Source organism: Podarcis melisellensis (assembly GCF_964234715.1).
Source record: "Podarcis melisellensis genome assembly, chromosome: 17".
Taxonomy (NCBI): Eukaryota; Metazoa; Chordata; class Lepidosauria; order Squamata; family Lacertidae; genus Podarcis; species Podarcis melisellensis.
This window is the reverse complement of record NC_138534.1, coordinates 9536122-9553966: the sequence shown is the minus strand read 5'-3', so window position 1 is coordinate 9553966 and position 17845 is coordinate 9536122. Positions and strand designations below refer to the sequence as shown.

General features: G+C 42.5%; 1 protein-coding gene across 4 annotated transcripts; it reads right to left on the bottom strand.

Moving 5' to 3' along the window:
• Positions 1 to 3902: 3902 nt before the first annotated feature.
• Positions 3903 to 17845, bottom strand: ECSIT (ECSIT signaling integrator). Of its 4 annotated transcripts, none has more exons than XM_081894470.1 (8): positions 17775 to 17845; positions 15210 to 15428; positions 13680 to 14089; positions 11431 to 11654; positions 10179 to 10236; positions 8287 to 8435; positions 6481 to 6583; positions 3903 to 4838 (listed from the first exon to the last, which is right to left on the bottom strand). In XM_081894470.1, the coding sequence occupies exons 2-8, from the start codon at positions 15413 to 15415 to the stop codon at positions 4615 to 4617; spliced, it is 1374 nt and encodes a 457-aa protein (XP_081750596.1). In that variant the 5' UTR covers positions 15416 to 15428; positions 17775 to 17845; the 3' UTR covers positions 3903 to 4614. The 4 variants fall into 4 exon arrangements, with proteins under 4 accessions (XP_081750596.1, XP_081750597.1, XP_081750598.1 ...); XM_081894471.1 differs by having other exon boundaries at positions 17784 to 17812; XM_081894472.1 differs by having other exon boundaries at positions 13680 to 14094; positions 15218 to 15462; positions 17771 to 17790.

The following is a 17845-nucleotide window of genomic DNA, read 5'->3' as shown; positions in this document are numbered from 1 at the left end:
GGAGTGCACCTGGGTGCGGGGAGTGGCGTTAGCGACACCAAAGTGACCAGGGGAGTGTGTATGGAGGTCCTGGGCTCCCTCTTGGCCTTGCTGATGTGGTCCAAAGGAAAGCAGAGCAATATGCTTAGCACCAGTTGGCAGAAGTTACCAGAAGTAGACATACAAGGCACCAGCCAACTGTCTTAGGGACTCCACTCTGGGTTCACACCTTAGCCTTTCCTTCTCTCGAAGACATCTCGCAAGGCAGTGGAGCCTTGGGATCAGAGTTTTCTTTTCCCCCAGATGGGCTACCTTCCTGGGTTGACGAGTCCCATCTTTCCGTCATGCCCCTATACAGCATGTGCAGAAGCCACCTTTTTGAGCACGGGCCCCACTCTTGGTTTCATCCGCTCCATCTGCTGGAGCTGCCTTCACATGCAGTGGGACTGCATAACACAGGGTTTGAGGCCCATTGGCTACCCTCACCTGGTTTAGCCGGCCAGTTGAAGCCATTTCCTACAGTGTGGCTGCTGTCACATGCTGACAGCTTCTGGCAGCCACAGGTGAGAGCCAAGTGGAAGGTGGGGACCAAAGGTGGACAAACTACCGCAGAAGGAGCATGACGTGTGTGCCCCCCCCACTGTTTACTATCCCTCCCCAAACCCCCCAATTTGATGATTTAATAGATCTCATGGATATATTAATGTGTTGTTTTTTTAAAAAAAAGTTAGGTGGCTATTTTTCTATGTTTTACCTGTTCTTTTTTTTATATATAAGATATTTATTAAAGTTTAACAATTACAAAGAAAGAAAAACAGACAATAACAATAAAAAAGATTACAATACTTCAAAAATACAATGCTAAAAAAAGAAAAAAAGAGAAAAAAAGAAAAGGAAAAAAGAGAAAACCCAAAAACAATACAGTTAAACAATAACATTTAAAAACAATAACATCCAATATTTTCATATCTTTGTCTTTCATTTACTTATTTCCATGACTTCCTCACGCCTCCCTTTTTGTATTCTTAATTCATAATTGTTTCAGCAAGTCCTTTCCCTCTTTCTCAGATTTTATTCCATAATTTATCTTAACGCAATTTAACCTTAAATTTTACACTTTAACCCATTAACAATCCATTTTAACTTAATTCTTTATAACCTTTCTGCTAAGACCATGTAGGTTCATTCCAGCATCTTTCTAACATTCATTAATTTTACAATACTTTTTTAAATATACCGTATTTTTTGCACCATAACACTCACTTTTTTCCTCCTAGAAAGTAAGGGGAAATGTCTGTGCATGTTATGGAGGAAATGCCTACGGGTGGCATGCCTACGGATTTTCCTCCTCTAAAAACTACGTGCATGTTATGGTCGGGTGCGTGTTATAGAGCGAAAAATACGGGTACTTTAAATTTTTTCCAATCTTCTTCCATCGACTCTTCTCCCTGGTCTCGGATTCTGCCAGTCATTTCCGCCATTTCCATGTAGTCCATCAGTTTCATTTGCCATTCTACCTGTTCTTATTTTAACCTGTATGCCGACTCGAGTCCCGCATCAAGGAAAGAAAAGGCAGGCTCAGATTTCTCCCCTTGTGTAGAATGTGAGGTGAAATAAATATCTAAATAAATACCCACAGTCCTCCCTTCGGAAAGAATGTGTGTATGAGAGAGAAAGGATGAGCTCCTCGGAGCAGACTGAGACCAGCCACCTTCCCTCTATAAATCATTTAATGTGTCCACACGAATAGAAGTTATTAATATTGCATCAGTTGTATAAGGGATTATTATTTTGACTGGAATGTAACTGAAATGAATAAGATTTTGGAACGCAGAAATAAATAAAATCATCAAGACATCAAATGTAGCATGTGGGAGGGGGCACCTAAATTATATAATTTGGTATTTGAACGATTGGCATTAGTAACTGTATTATAATTTGGTATTGTTATAATGAGGATATTATTGGACTGTAATTGAAAATAAATAAAAATTATTACCGTATTTTTCTGTGTATAAGACTGTTTTTTTTACTTTAACATTATGTGAAAAACTGTGAGTCATCTTATACCCATATAGTGAATGGTGAGGATTTCTTAAAAATAAGGGGTGTCTTATACATTGGGGCGTGTTATACGAACCTTCTCAATTTTGCCTTTTAGTCTGCTCTCCTTTTAATTCGTTTCTCCCGTTATTCCCCTCCTTCGAATCCCTTCTTTGCTTACTGTCAAATAAAGCATTTTTCTTTCTTCCTTGCAATGCCCATTACCCCATTTCCTGAATTTACCCTATCTCTATAATTGTATCCAAGTATTTCCTTGTAATTGTATCTGGGGTTTTAAATCAACACTGCTACTTTATAATTGCCCTCTCCTCTCCTGCCACACCAGTGTGGCAACGCCACATCCTTAGGAGAACCACTGCATTTAGGGTGTGATTATGCAACAGGTGTGATTCTCTCCCCCCCTCTACTTGCCCCCCCCCAGTGCCTGCAAAAAGAGGAGTTTTGCTGGGTCTCATTTTCCTGAGAAATTTGTGTTTTTAATGATATTTCCAAACAATTAAACTATAGTATGTTTGCAATCGGGATGCAGGTGGCGCTGTGGAGCCTAGGACTTGCCGATCAGAAGGTCGGCGGTTCGAATCCCCGCGACGAGGTGAGCTCCCGTTGAGTCCCTGCTCCTGCCAACCCAGCAGTTCGAAAGCATGTTAAAGTGCAAGTAGATAAACAGGGACCACTCCGGCGGGAAGGTAAACTGCGTTTCCGTGCGCTGCTCTGGTTCGCCAGAAGCGGCTTAGTCATGCTGGCCACATGACCTGGAAGCTGTACGCCGACTCCCTCAGCCAATAAAGTGAGATGAGCACCGCAACCCCAGAGTTGGTCACGACTGGATCTAATGGTCAGGGGTCCCTTTACCTTTACCTATGTAGAGGGGGCATGAGGGAGATGGGGCTGCCGAGGAGACGCCTACCCATGGGGTAAAGTGAGACAACTGCCTCAGTCCACAGGATCCACAAATTATCCATTTATGAATGTTGTAAATAGCTATTTTAAACTGTTTTTACTGAAAATATTCTTGTTTTATTCTTTTTGTAAACATCTTGGAGGTTTTTCTACAATCAAGCGATGTATACATTTTATTAAATAAAGTAATGAATCACAATTCACATCCATGCTCATATAAAAGCCGTGACTTATAGTCTACATCTGACTTTTATCTCAGTGTTTCCCAACCTTGTGCCTCCAGCTGTTTTTGAACTACAATTCCCATCATCCCTGACCACTGGTCTTGCTAGCTAGGGATGATGGGAGTTGTAGGCCAAAAACATCTGGAGGCACAAGGTTGGGAAACACTTGTCCTTTCTTCTCCTGGGGCTGGAGCTGTTGCTTTACAACAGGGTTTTAACTTGTGTGGCTTCTTGTTCATTGATCCCTAGGGTCTCTTCCACTATTCTTACTCCATATTGTAGAGTTTTCTGAAAAATGAAAGTGAAATGGAAGTGATTCTGTATTAGGGTCACTTGCTTGTGGTCAAAAGCCTTGCTCAAACCAACAACTACAGTCGTACCTTGGATCTCGAATGCCTTGGCTCCCGAACAAATTGGCTATCAAACGAATGAAACCTAGAAGTGAGTGTTTTGGGTTTCGAACGATTTTCGGAAGCTGGATGTCCAGCGTGGCTTCTGATTGGCCGCAGAAGCTTCCTGCAGCCAATCAGAAGCCGTGCTTTGGTTTCCAAACGTTTTGGAAGTCAAACGGACTTCTGGAACGGATTCTGTTCAACTTCCAAGGTACAACTGTACAGGCATTTACACACGTTCCACTTATGCCCGACCACGTGTACACGAGGTGCTAGGAAATAATAAAATAAAATAAACATAACCAGCCTGTATTAAAGCTTTAAATTAAATTCTACACACACATGAGATTTGACTTTCTTTTTTAATGCTAGCATATATTACACAAAGACAGTGGTGCTGGGAGGGAGGTACAAAAGCATCATCAGATCAGGAAAAACAACCCACAGACTTTTTATCCTTACCACTGACAAATACTCATAGAGTACCAAACCTTCTAATTCCAGCATCAGGTCAATGAGAGGAAGAAAAGCTCAGTTCATCTAACTGCCAGGGCTGCAGTGATAAGGAAGTGAAGAATTGTAGTCAAAGAATGGAGGCTCTGTCACTTAAAACGCTGTTACGAAACCATCAGGAAGAACTCAAGGAAAGTGGATTTCTAAAAACAAAACGCCACAGAAGGGAACACAGGGAAGTTCACTGCAGCCTCTCAGACAATTGAAAGAACAGCAGCGATTTTTAAAGGTATCAACTTTTGATCTGAAAGTTTATCTGGGGAAAAACTTTTCCAAAAGGGGATGCAACATTCCTCTGCTGCTGTTATAGCAAAGGTGTCAACTCTGTCCACAGGTGTTCAATGTTAAGTGTTGCAGCGGAGAGGAGAGATGCTTTATTGAAGAACAGGTGTCCTCAATACACCAAGCAATCAAGGCTGAACCCAAAATTCCTCCGATCATTTGTAGGAATGATTGCACTGGCATCCTGGGATTTAAAGCACGAGCATGAAGTTAAATGAATTAATAAATTAAAGACCTCTGTTGAAAACTAAAACATGTTTTCAAAGATCTCTGTTGAGGCGTTGAGCTTCAGCCATCTCCTCTTCACTATCGTCATCCAGGTTGGTGCCTGACTGTAGCTCCTGGGGCCCAGGGGTGAGACGGAAGACAACCGGCGTCTGACGCAAAACTGGGTTTGTTTTCTGAAGACCCACAATCCACTTGGCCAAGGTGGCCTGGTCTCCTGCCCCTGCCATACACATGGCAAATACAGGGCCCTCTTCAACTACGGGGAAAGCACAAAGAACAGCGTCATTATTTTGAAACAGGAAAAGAAAAAAGAAGTGAAAGCAAAGAATCTGAGCAGTGATCTTGCATACGTTGTGTAGAACGAGAAGCCCTGCTCAACAACCAGATGTGAGACTCCAAACATCCCTAGCTCTGTTCTTTATCCAGCCCAAATGGCTTAGTTACTTTCCTATCTGAGCACCTACCCTTTGAATTAATTCGCCACGTATCGCCTCCAGATGTCTCAAGTGTGCAGCCAGGTCACCACCAGGCTGCAAATTCGTCTGGTACAGCTGCTTGAAAAACGTCAATGCAGATGCCAACTCTTTTCTAATATGTACTGCTGCAAGACTGCCCCACATTTCTTTGGCAGTTTTCTTATTCCTTATACAGTGGTACCTTGGGGTACATATGCTTCAGGTTACATACGCTTCAGGTTACAGACTCCGCTAACCCAGAAAGTGCTTCAGGTTCAGAACTTTGCTTTAGGTTAAGAACAGAAATCATGCTCTGGCGGCGCAGCAGCAGCAGGAGGCCCCATTAACTAAAGTGGTGCTTCAGGTTAAGAACAGTTTCAGGTTAAGAACAGACCTCCGGAACGAATTAAGTACCCGAGGTACCACTATATAGACTACTTGCTGGTCGCTGACTGCCAAATTATTTATAGCCCTGCCCAATCAAAGACTGTAATGAGACTGTAGACTCCTGCAGTGCCACATGCATGGGAGTCTGTGCAGAATTTGACCCCATGTTTTCATCAGAGCCAACATAAGATGAGCAGTTGAGCAACTTCAACAGAATACAAAAGGGAGGAATTTGCACGGCTAGCAGTAGCTCCTGTTTTCAAGTCCACCACCTCCCAATCCACACCATGTTCCAAGATAATCTCAGAAAATGTCGGCATCATAAGGAAGATTGGCAGATGAAGATGATGGACTTTTCAGAGCTGGCTGACCTGACTGGAAGAGTCCGCGACCAGAAGGAGGAGGAGTATCAGGAAGACTAGATGAAATTTAAAGACTATTTAGCTAAATATGTTAAGATAACATAATTGGAAAAGCTTGCAAATAATAGGTAGGCTTAGGATTTAAATATGTAAGGATAAGATTTAAGATGTTTAAAGTCAAATTAGAATGAATGAAAGATGTTAAGTGATCAAGTTAATTTTTTGAGAAAATAGATTTTGGAAAACTGTTATGTTGATATAGAATGAAATTCAACCAAGGGGATTTGAGGAAGTCACTTAATAATGTTACCAAGATTTAAACAGGATGTATGTATGTCTGTATGTCTGTTCTGAAATTTTGAAAATCAATAAAAAAATTGGGGGGGGAAAGAAAAAAGAAAATATCGGCAACATAAGCTAAAGGTGCCCATTAGACAAATTCATGGAAAGCTAGCTGTGATGGTGTTGCAGGTAGTATGACACTGAATACCAGTTGCAAGGACTCACAAGTAGGAAGAGTGGTGCTGCACTCATGCCTGCTTGCAGGCTTCCAGTAAGCATCTCATTAAGTCACTTCTGGTCTGATCCAGCAGGGCAAATTCTTATGGAATGGCCCGGATTGTCTCCTGTCACCCTGGAGCGCTTCTACCACATTAATGATAAAAAAGAATAAATCGACAGGAACGGCAACTACCTTCATCTATGTCAAATTCGTAATCATCCCAAAGATCCCGTTCCAGATCAATATCCAGGTGCATAGGGTAGTAGAAATTCCTTTCTGGGTCAATCACTTCTTCCTTTTGTGAAAAGAAGCAGGGGGAGAGAAACTGTATTACTTTCATAGCCAACAAATTAACCTAGCTGCAAAGAACACTAGCCCTGGCATTTCGAATTAGCACCCACACCCCAACAAGACATATTCCATAGAAGAGCAGGATCAGGCCTACTTGTGTATACCATATCTACTACAGTGCAGTGATGTGTTTCTTTCTCATTCACTTCCAATGGTCAACTTGCCCAGCCCAAACCTTACTGACTGGCAGTGCTTGAACTGTCCTTGCTAAAGCCTGTATAACTCCTCAAATAAACTCTCTCAGTACAGTGGTACCTCGGGTTACAGACGCTTCAGGTTACAGACTCCGCTAACCCAGAAATAGTACCTCGGGTTAAGAACTTTGCTTCAGGAGGAGAACAGAAATCGTGCTTCCGCGGTGCGGCAGCAGCGGGAGGCTCCATTGGATAAAGTGGTGCTTCAGGTTAAGAACAGTTTCAGGTTAAGAACGGACCTCCAGAACAAATTAAGTACTTAACCCGAGGTACCACCTTATTCTGTATTATGAGGGGAGGCAATCTTCCTGCATTAAGCAAGCAGCAACTCCCCATTTGTTTTAACTAGTTCACAAGACTTTCCCTTGTTAAACTAAGTTTGCAAAGTCAGGCTCCTTGTTCCTCTTCTGCTCCTGCAAGTGGAAACCCTCCTTTCCACACACAGCCAAGACTTCTCTGTCTCTTTCTGTTCCTTCCTGCTGCCATATGCACTAACACTTTTGGCTGTACTTGCTCCAGTGCATATTCAATGCACATTCCACCATGCAGTGAACACAAATGGAGAGATGGCTGATTAAACAGGGATAGACTTAATAATACAGTATTTGTTTAATGTGTTCAATTTCTGAAAAGTCCCATTGACGATCTTGTCTGGTTCCTTAAATTCAGCAAAAAGCACCCAATACTCAATTTCCTTTAAAGATGCCTCAAGTGAGATTACAACCATTTCTTAAATCCTTTCTAAGCTGCAGAAAGTCTAAAGCACTAGGAATATATTATCCATTTTATCCATTATCCTCGTACCTACGGGACCGCCTCTCCTGGTATGCCCCATGGAGGACCTTAAGGACCTTAGCAACACCCTAGAGGTCCCGGGCCCTAAGGAAGTTAGATTAGCCTCTACCAGAGCCAGGGCCTTCTCAACACTGGCTCCAGCCTGGTGGAATGCTCTGTCTCTTGAGACCAGGGCCCTGCGGGAGCTGATCTCTTTCCGCAGGGCCTGTAAGACAGAGTTGTTTCACCTGGCCTTTGGCTTAGAATCAGTTTGCTTCCCTCCCCCACTTTCTTTTCCCTTTCTCCTCCTATGAAGAGATTGCACCCTAATATTTTAATGTTGTATCTTAATCTTTTAAATTGTATTTTAATCAACTTATTTTTATTACAGGTTGTTAGCCGCCCTCAGCCCGGTCTTGGCTGGGGAGAGCGGGGTATAATTTTTTTTTTAATTATTAATTATTATTATTATTATTTTAAATGTTCTGAATCACCAACCTCCCCAACCCACAGACATATCACCATCTCTCCCCCAAAAACAAAATACAAACAGTACTATCCCAACTCTCAGTTTTCCCAAGGCAAGTTCCTTTTCTGCTGAAGCACTTCAGCATAGTGATCTTACAGGTCCTCCAACAGGCCTACAAAGGGGAGTTGGGAGAAAGGACAGGCCATTTACCCTTTCTTCTCGAGGCAACAGCTCTGCCCTGAGCACATAGTAATAAACACACGTCTCCTTCAGCCACAAGCGGAAGGGGCCTTCAACAAAAACAGGCCTGTCTGTATTGTGGTGAGCCAGGAGCGATTGCTGGTCAGGGCTCTGGATTCCTAAAAGGGGAAAAGTATAGATAAAGGAAAAGGTTATAAACCAGTGGTTAGGTATCACAGCCATATCAAAAATAATGCTTGAAAAGGACATGGTTTCACTGGAGGGAAAGGTGGGTCTGATATGCTCATCTGTTATGAACTAAACAATAGCAAAAAGTCACCGCATGGCTTTTTTTGGTGTTGTTTCTGATGAAGAATGGAAAGCAGGGAGATGGAGGCAGAAGCCAAGGAACTTAGGCAGGACTCCTACAGGTCAAAGGGTGGGATTTCTAGACCCAGGACTCTTAAAACCATTTCCACCAATAACAAAACGCTGGGCCCATCCCTCCCTTTGTGGTTCTTTACCATGCTTACTGTTACTAAAGTATTCTAGCAGGCCAAGTATTATAGTTTGAAGAAATTTTGTAAACTTATTTTTTCCCCTCCTTAATACAGCACTTTTGCAATAGAATGAAAGAATAATACCCCCATCTCTCTCCCCCCCCCAACTGTCTATGACAAAAATGTGTCACACCAAACGTAAACGAACTGCGAAAAAAGCTATGAATTGAAAGTGGAGACAACAGAGGCACCGTTCCCTGTTTACCTGTTTGCTTTGTAACACAAAACCCCCCAATAAAAACTAATTTAAAAAACACACAGCACTTTTGCCATCACACAAAATGTTGTATTCACTTGGGTTTTTGTTCCTAGTTCAGTGGGAGAAGAGAAGTCGCTGAGATAGCTAGAAAGCTTAGAAGGATTTCCCCAAGTGTTAAGTTGTCTAATGTCATAGCAGTAAGAAGTGGAGACATGGGATGCATGTAAATGACGATAATATTCTATGATGACCATCTTGGCTGTGAGACTTGGAATGCCTGCTCCCTGCCTTGCTGGCCTTTTCCCACCTGGTCTGGGAGGAAGTGGCTCTGACTCCAACTACAAAAGCTGAGATTGCTGAAGAGGCCAGAGACCCTTTTGACGGTCTCTCAGATCATGGAGCCTCCACTGGCAGGAATGGCAGCAACATCAGCATCAGCAGCTATGTTCTATGCTTATAATACTTTATTCTCTTGCTAATTATGCTGTTTTAAATGTGCATTTTATATCTGATTTCTTTTGATAATGTTTTCTTTTGAAATGTTTAAGATAAAATTCATTGCTAACTTTGCAGCATTAAATGTGCATTCTGTAGCTGACCTCTTTTGTAATGTTTTATTTTCAAATCTTTAAGATAATATTTTAGTCTCCTGTTAAATTATGTTGCTTTGAATGTGCACTTGACTTTCTTCAGTAATGTTTTATTCTGGATTTTTTTTATTTGATGTTTTAATGTAGGTTGCAAACTGCTCTGAGATTTTTTAAAAAACTATAAAGTGATATAGAAATGAAATAAACGGTGATGATTCTAAGGTTGATTTATTACCCTCCCAAGCTTTGGAATTTCATGCCCTTCAAGATACAGAAGTCACTCAGTGCATAAAAGCATATCACACAGCCCCAAGGAGTCAAGTGATGGTCTATATGAAGACAACGGGCAACACTTTGGCTGGTCCACCCTTTGTTCAATTCTGAGTTAAATATTAAGGTAGCATAATTCACACCAGAAACACCTGCTCTTCACAACCCTGTTCAACTGAAGCATACCATAGCCCTATGAGTGCATCCATTTCTGCCTCCTTTATAGCTTGCCTGCTCCCTTCAGCTCCAGAACACAGCGATTATCCACTCAACATAAAGGAATAATGGAAAGGGGTTAAGTACCTACAATATGCGGGTGGTCAATTGTTTTTCCAGAGTCCAAAATCTCCGAATGAGGCAGCTGAAAACATTAAGATAGCTTTATTATTAATTGGCCATTTCCTCCCCCAGGCAAGAACCCTCCCCAAACCAGGAATTATACAAACAGTCTGCCCTCACTGCTCTAACAAATTAAGTCTTTAACAGCCAAACCCCAAGTTTACGAGCTCTAAATTAACAGAGACATTTTTAAATCTTCTAATTCTGCAGTGAAGAGGAGGGTGGGAATTCCACTGCCTAGCCAGCAGAAATACAGCCAGGTATTTTGTGGTTAGGGATGTGGAAATATCAGCAGAGTGGGTTAAGCATACACTATAGTGAGGCTTCAAAGTGAGTACGAAACAGGAAAACCTAAAAACACAAGTCATCCAATGTGTTTAAAAATAAAATAAAATATTAATTTAATTTATATACATCAAGAGATCCCAGGGTGGTTCACAGAATAAAATACAGAGATATATAATTAAATTTAACATTGTTTTAAAAAAATCAGTGCCTAAGACTTCAGTTTCTTGACACTCATTGAATGGAGCAGGTTTATTTCTTACTAAGAAACCAGGGGAAGAGGAATACTGGCTGCATGGCTTTCCTTACCCCTTTGTAAGCAGACTGACAAACTTTTTTTAAAAACCAAAACCACAAACATTCTCACACAACTCCTTTAAGAATCTGTTCAAAACATTAAGAGGAACGTGCTTCAAATAAAAGGTGTCAACTAGAGAAAGCCTAACCAACCCTTTTGAAATAACGTGTTCAAGTCTCACTGGTTTCAATGTGATGCAAACACACAGCATATTTTTTCCCCAGGAGGGAGAAACAAGACATAGACTCCTTCGCCAAGTTACTTTTTGCAAATGCTTCCTGAATATTTTTTTTCAAATTTAGTGCCCAAAGGACTGGACCTGCACTATTAGCCTGACAGACCACAAATGCCAAAGGTCTGCCCGAGTTTGAGGAATCCAGCTGCACAGAAAGAGATGGGGATGTAGTTATTACAAAACGCCAAGATCCCTACTCGCAAGATTCTGTGTTTTCCTATTACAAAATTCGGAAGCACTGGCACACAATTATAGGGACACCTCATCCAAAGGCACCAGTGCTGGAATGAGATGAGGTGATACAGCTTTCCGTTCTTCCCTCGCAATGCTATCATCATTTCAGGCTGCAGAGCAGAGGGTCTCTTGCACTGCCAGGATCTCCGAGTGCCTCAACCTACCTGATATACGGTAACCTTGCCATCCAAGTCAGCTGCAATTCTCTGCAGGCCCAGCCTTGCCAGGTCTACGGGGTCCTTTGGCAGAGGATCTGGAACTGGGTGAGGGTTGATGTGCTTGAATTTAGGAAACCAGTACATGATCCTCTGGTATTTCCTCACCGGGTGGCTCTTGTCCCCAAAGATCCGGAGGAGCAGAAGCTTTGTCTCCTTGTTCGGCATGATACCTTCAGAGCAAGAGGAATGACAAGCCTGGGGTGAGTGTGGCAGGAACTCCTTTCCCCACTCACGAAATATGACTCCAAGTGTCTGGACCCCGGACTGGAGGCTGTACTTAGCGATTCAGTGGGGGACCATTTTAATTGCTGAAGCTGCAACTTAAGGGCACATGATCTATACTGCTTGGTCCTTCAGAGCTCACTATGAGACACAAGCGCCACTTCCCCACCAGTCTCGCCCCATAATGTTCCAGTTCCACACATTAACAGTATAAAGAATTACACTGGGCTATGGAGACTTTGCACCTTAGCTGTCCTTTTTATGTTGAGATTCTTAGAGACACCATTGATCCTTTGCTGAAGAGGCTCGCCGATCTTTCGGACAAGTCTAAATTTAATTCTCTCCTCTTAGGCAAAGATCATAAGACGATCTGGCTGGTAGTCAGATTCTGCGCCCAGATTTGTAGGCACAGATCATCCTCTGGAATAAAATAGCTTACTAGGGAAATGCTGAAGTTGCCCTTTGGGGCACCTAAGGATCAATTTTTTATGGTAGCCCAAATCTCAGTTGTATGGGTGTATGTATAATTTTAACTCATGAGCTATTGCTGCAATCTGCTCCAATTGTATATTTTATCTTTATGAACACTGTTTTTATTGCGTTATGTTATGTGAGCTGGTCTTTGACCGTAATAAATTATCTACTCAGAGTAGACCCACTGGGCCATGTGTGGTTCCCATACCATCACACTATGTTGTCCACAATCCCTCCAAAGTAAAAAGACGGGACTCCTTCAAGTGAAGGAAAATCTCTCTGCTAAGTTCTCCAGCTATGTTTGTTCGGATGGCAGTGTTTGACACTAGTTCAGCAGGCTCTGCTGATTATGTAGAAAACCTATGCGGCATTTTGAAAATATTTATGATCACCCTAAGCTGATGGAAAGGTCCATGCTTTCATTATTTAAGGGACTTAAATGTCCTCACTATCCCTAACTTTTCCATTTGTATTCCATTGCCCTCAAAGTCATTCAGAGTATCAAACAGAAATAAATTCCAAGTACTACCAAAAATAATACTGATTTGCTAACCAATAATTGTCAGGAGTAACAAGAAGAAACTAGATGAGGAGATAACTGTTTCTTTTATAGGACTAGTAAAAGATAGCTTTGAGATGTGCATGATTATTCATCATAAATACAGAATGTATACATAACTTAAAATGTATATCCCTTCACTAATAGCTCCCTTCCTACAACGTGTTGACAATATTTGAGATTCATGCAACACAAAACTATTGCCAAGTTCTTCAGCCAACTCGTAGGAGTCTCAAACGCTGATCACATCACAAACAGCTATTCTATCTTTAAAAGACATCTGAAGGCAGCCCTGTTTAGGGAAGTTTTTAATATTTAATGCTGTATTGTTTTTAACACTCAATGGGGTGGCTGGGGAAACTCAGCCAGATGGGTGGGGTATAAATAATTAATAATAATAATAATAATAATAATAATAATAATAATAATAATAATAGGTCCATATAGTTAAAGCTATGATTTTCCCAGTAGTGATGTATGGAAGTGAGAGCTGGTCCATTAAGAAGGCTGATCGCCGAAGAATTGATGCTTTTGAATTATGGTGCTGGAGGAGACTCTTGAGAGTCCCATGGACTGCAAGAAGATCAAACCTATCCATTCTTAAGGAAATTAGCCCTGAGTGCTCACTGGAAGGACAGATCCTGAAGCTGAGGCTCCAATACTTTGGTCACCTCATGAGAAGAGAAGACTCCCTGGAAAAGACCCTTATGTTGGGAAAGATGGAGGGCACAAGGAGAAGGGGACGACAGAGGACGAGATGGTTGGATAGTGTTCTCGAAGCTACCAGCATGAGTTTGACCAAACTGTGGGAGGCAGTGGGAGACAGGAGTGCCTGGCGGGCTCTGGTTCATGGGGTCACGAAGAGTTGGACACGACTAAACAACCACATTATTATTATTAACACACCCCTTGGAAACTACTGATGCTCTTGCATGCCTACCATAGGTCTCCATCTGCTCAAGCACCTGGACACCACACTCCTGTTGTCGAGGGTAGTGATTGAACATCCTCTGGATGAAATTGCGAGGCACAAATACTTCCTTGGGGAAGACATCCAAGATTTTGTTGTAGACATTAATGTCCTTCTCTACCCCATACTCTGGCATCTTCTTCAGCGCTGCATAGATGAATTCCACGTGCCCCCTGTGGCGAATGTCCCGCTTGCAGAAGATGTCCACAGCTTCCTGAAACGTGGCTTTAGTCTTTGCAGTTTCAGTGGTGCTCTCAAAGATATCTTCAACAGTCACCAAGGCTCGTTGGGTGGATTCTTTGTCATTGTCTCCATCGCCCTTTGAAGGGGTGGTAGTGCAAAGTGCTGTGCTTACCTGAATGCTCCTCACAGTACCCAACCTGTTCTAAGAAAGAGAAACAAACAAAGGGCTTAGCCACACTTACCTTTCCTCCATGCTTTCTAGCAGAGTGGATTTGATTTAAACCAAATCGTTTTAAATCACGATTTAAATCACTAGTCAGTAAGATTTGATTGAAATCTTCTTCTTTTTTAACAGGAAGACTCATTCTTGCTGGTATAATCTTAATATGACGAAGGTTTCATTTTTGGAATAATAAATTTTCAGAGTAGTTTTTACAGTTATATCAAAAATTATTGATTTGGTTATACAATTAGAAAGCCAGTGACAGATAATTATGAAATTATTGTGAGGTTTAATAACTGTTTATATTTGGACAACTTCTCAGCTGTATTTTATTGGAAGGAGAAAATTAATCATTTCCTTAATAATAATTTAAAACATTTATTTAACTAAAACAATAACATTATAGCATATGTATCCATGTTTGTGAACTGATGTGGTTAAATGATTTTAAAAAAAAACCTTAAGACTTTTAGCACACATGGAAAACTTTTTAAAAATTATTATTTCCTGATGAATTGCTTTGGACTATAATTTAACTTAATTAAAAACTATCTTTAGAAAGATTTTCCCTCCAAAAGCATTTTATTTTAAAAATCCAATTTAAATTTAAAAAAAAAAAATCTGATTTATTTATTTATTTTTTTAAAAGCATTGATTTTTATCCACCCTGCTTTCCAGGCACGATTCACACTTTAAAATTTCAATGTCTGAGTGCTTTGTTTGGGGTTTTTTTTGCTCTGAAACCTTCCCTGTGAAAACCCCCTCTTTACCCCTGAATCAGAGCAAGCAGCAACCCGCAGTAAACCTGCATTGCTGTTTGTTGTGCTTCAGCTTTAAAGAGCGGGTTTTAGTGGGGAAACCTCCAAGGCAGAAAAAAGAGCACTCAGAAACTGAGCTTAAAAGTGCAGACCTGTGTCTAGAAAGCGAGGACAAAAGGGAAGTGTGGATAAGGCCAAAGAATTATGAGTCGGGAAACTTCACAGAATGACAGGCATCAGACCCCAAACAAATTAACCCAGAACCTAGGAAGCGGCACAGATTTCTGTGAATCTGAAGTATACCGTCAAGAAGGCAAAAGGGAACTGCTTAGATACACTGTTACCTGGAGACAGTCGCTTCTCAGAAGCTGTCGGAGATCCCTCTTAGAAGCAGCCTTCATCAGCAAAGTGCCCCTTCCTGCAGAGAGCTTCTGGGCCAGCAATAACGTCCACAAGCAGTTCATGGCGGCAGCCTGTCTTCCCTGAACTGGGCAGCAAAATACAGCAAAATGCTGCTTCTGGCAAAAAGCTACAGCCCACATCCATCAGCTACACCTGAAACACAGAGTTTGGGAAGGACAGGAATCTGCTCAGTGTCAGAGATCATAGGATAAAAACATTACTGGGAAAATAACTTTCTTTTACTCTCATCTACCACAGTTACCCCCTTCATGGATCACTGCCTTGCCGTGGCGAAGGGGCTTGAATAACTCAGAGAAGCTATGAACTATGCCGAGCAGGGCACCCAAGAAGAACAGGTCATAGTGGAGAGTTTTGACCAAACGTGATCCACCTGGAGGAGGAACCGGCAAACCACTCCAGTATCCCTGCCAAGAAAACTCCATGGACAAAGACAACAGGCATATAAAAGTTATGACGCTGGAAGATGAGCCCCTCAGGTCGGAAGGCGTCCAACATGCTACTGAGGAAGAGTGGAGGACAAGTACAAGTAGATTCAGAGCTGATGAAGTGGCTGGGTCAAAGCCGAAAGGACGCTCAGTTGCAGATATGCCTGGAATGTAAGTAATGCTGTAAAGAAAAATATTGCATAGGAACCTGGAATGTAAGAACCATGAACCCGGGTAAGTTAGATGTGGTCAAAAATGAGATGGCAAGAAGCTACCAGCATGAGTTTGACCAAACTGTGGGAGGCAGTGGAAGACAGAAGTGCCTGGCGTGCTCTGGTCCATGGGGTCACAAAGAGTCGGACATGACTAAACAACAAACCACAGTTAGAGCTAGACTACATTATGTTATGACAGCATGCCAGCCCCCAACATGTACAAAACTTTCCCATCTGATATGCACCCCTCTTTAAACATGCCACGTGTAGGTAGCTTGATATGTTAGGCACCTTACAATACGATACAATATCTTTATTGTCATTGTTCTATACAGAACAATGAAATTGAAAATCTACATAAGACATTCAAAAACCCCTAAAAACTCTGAAACCCCATTTTAAAATACAATATACTCCTACAGAGACTCCTTATACTGCATTTAAAGCCAGAATTGCATTTGGGTAGAAACTGTTTCTCAGGCGGCATAGTCCTAGTCTTTATAACCCTCTACCTTCTTCCAGAAAGGGACACAGGTGGCGCTGTGGGTTAAAGCCTCAGCGCCTAGGACTTGCTGACTGAAAGGTCGGCGGTTCGAATCCCTGCTGCGGGGTGCGCTCCCGCTGCTCGGTCCCAGCGCCTGCCAACCTAGCAGTTCGAAAGCACCTCCGGGTGCAAGTAGATAAATAGGGACCGCTTACCAGCGGGAAGGTAAACGGCGTTTCCGTGTGCAGCTCTGGCTCGCCAGAGCAGCGATGTCACACTGGCCATGTGACCCGGAAGTGTCTTCGGACAGTGCTGGCCCCTGGCCTCTTAAGTGAGATGGGCGCACAACCCCAGAGTCTGTCAAGACTGGCCCGTACGGGCAGGGGTACCTTTACCTTTACCTTTACCTTCTTCCAGAAGGCAGAAGCTGAAAAAGATAATTTCCGGGGTGTGCACTATCCTGCGCTATCTCTGCAACTTTCTTATGGCACCTGGAAGCACAGATTTGATCCAAGGTGGGAAGAGTGCACCCAATTATTCTCTCCGCAGTCTTTACAACCCTGGACAGCGTTGTTTTTTCCCTGGCCATGCAGCTCCCAAACCACACACACAGACCATAAGTTAATACACTCTCCACAGTACAATGGGAAAATGCCATCAACAGGTCCTTTGAGAGATTGTTTTTCTTCTTGCTAGAAGACAGCTGGAATTCATTAGTGTACTATACAAAGCTAACTGGGGCAAACATTTATTTACCTTCCTACCTCCCCTTACCTCCTGAGTGGAGCCACAGGGCATTCACAGGCCAAGTTAGATAATATGAGGAAGCAACCAAGCAGACAGGCATATTCAAAAACAGTTAAATAGCTCCCACCGTTATCATTACTTATCCATTTACAGGTCTGTATAAACTCAGCCTCCCACAACTTTGGGTTCCCCACGTATCATTGAATGACAACTCCCACCATCCCTGACTATCCTGCTATCTGGGGGTGATGCGAGTCGGTAGCCAAAACCACTTGGAGGACCCCAAGGTTGAGAAAGGCTGGTCTTCACTTGTGCAAGGCAATCGACCACTATTCTCATTTTTAAAACCGGGGTATTGAGATCAGTTTCTGCAGAAGCGCTGCCACATACGAGGGGGATTCGAAGCCGCTGCAACACACGTGATCACAAACACGTGTTTGACATTCACACATTACTTTAAAAAAACCGAACCCCAACAACCCGGTAATGACATGGTAGGACACAATCTATGGGGATAACCGCCACGGCTGTCAATTATTCGGAGCTTCCTGCTTTCTCCTTCCCCGGAGCCACCCCCCTACCCAGCAGCCGCTCACCCACAACTGACCTCCCTTACCGGGCAGCGCCATCTTGAAAAGCTCTTCGCGTGACGTAGACTTCGCAAGCTGCCCAATCAGC